This window comes from Otolemur garnettii, unplaced genomic scaffold (genome assembly GCF_000181295.1).
Source record: "Otolemur garnettii isolate 467f Iridium unplaced genomic scaffold, OtoGar3 scaffold00012, whole genome shotgun sequence".
Classification (NCBI taxonomy): domain Eukaryota; kingdom Metazoa; phylum Chordata; class Mammalia; order Primates; family Galagidae; genus Otolemur; species Otolemur garnettii.
This window is the reverse complement of record NW_003852407.1, coordinates 27,632,918-27,633,561: the sequence shown is the minus strand read 5'-3', so window position 1 is coordinate 27,633,561 and position 644 is coordinate 27,632,918. Positions and strand designations below refer to the sequence as shown.

The 644-nt window shown below is 46.7% G+C and overlaps 1 protein-coding gene across 1 annotated transcript in view; it reads right to left on the bottom strand.

The window, feature by feature from the left end:
• Nucleotides 1–644, bottom strand: part of TMEM241 (transmembrane protein 241) — a 133,196-nt gene that overhangs the window by 77,866 nt on the left and 54,686 nt on the right. Inside the window, exon 7 of the mRNA XM_023510172.1 lies at nucleotides 158–203. Within this exon, the coding sequence (XP_023365940.1) occupies nucleotides 158–203 (46 nt within the window). The remainder of the gene's footprint in view (nucleotides 1–157; nucleotides 204–644) is intronic.

Below are 644 nucleotides of genomic sequence, written 5' to 3'. Positions count from 1 at the left end.
AAAGCTACCCAGCCTGAGAGCTTCTAAATGCTTTTGCATAGACTGGCTTATTCTGATTTCAAAAGGAAAAATGAAGAAATTCTGGTCACACATGTAGGCTTCAGAGAGTAAAAAGATACTTTGAAGGCACAATGAGTGCACCTGGACTTACCTGGGAGTCATTGAAGGGAAGGCACCCTGCAGCGGCCAGGAGGAAGAGGGCACTGTGGAGAGAGAAAACGCTGCAGCTTCACCTCCAATATCAAAGGATTTCCCAGACAGAGTGGAGGCTGAAAGGCAGCTGCTGGAGTTTGCATGGGGGGAAGATCCTGGGAGGCCAGCCCACTTCCCTGTTCGGCCTCGGAGAGCCCGACAGCCTGCACCGTTTCTATTAAGCGCTCTGCTGACCAGATGGCATTTCCTTCTTTGGGCCTCAGTGAGCCATGTCCCAGAGTTAGGCATTTGCAGGACATCTGCAAAACCACAGCTGGCTCACTGGAGGAAAAACTGTGTGCCTGTGAAACATCTAATAAAAGGAGATTTTTTTTTCAACTACAGATCCCAAAAAATAGACAAGTGGAAAATTGGGCAATCAAACCACAATTACACTAGTTACAAAAATGAAAACACCACAGAAAGCACATTAAATCTTTTGTACACCACCA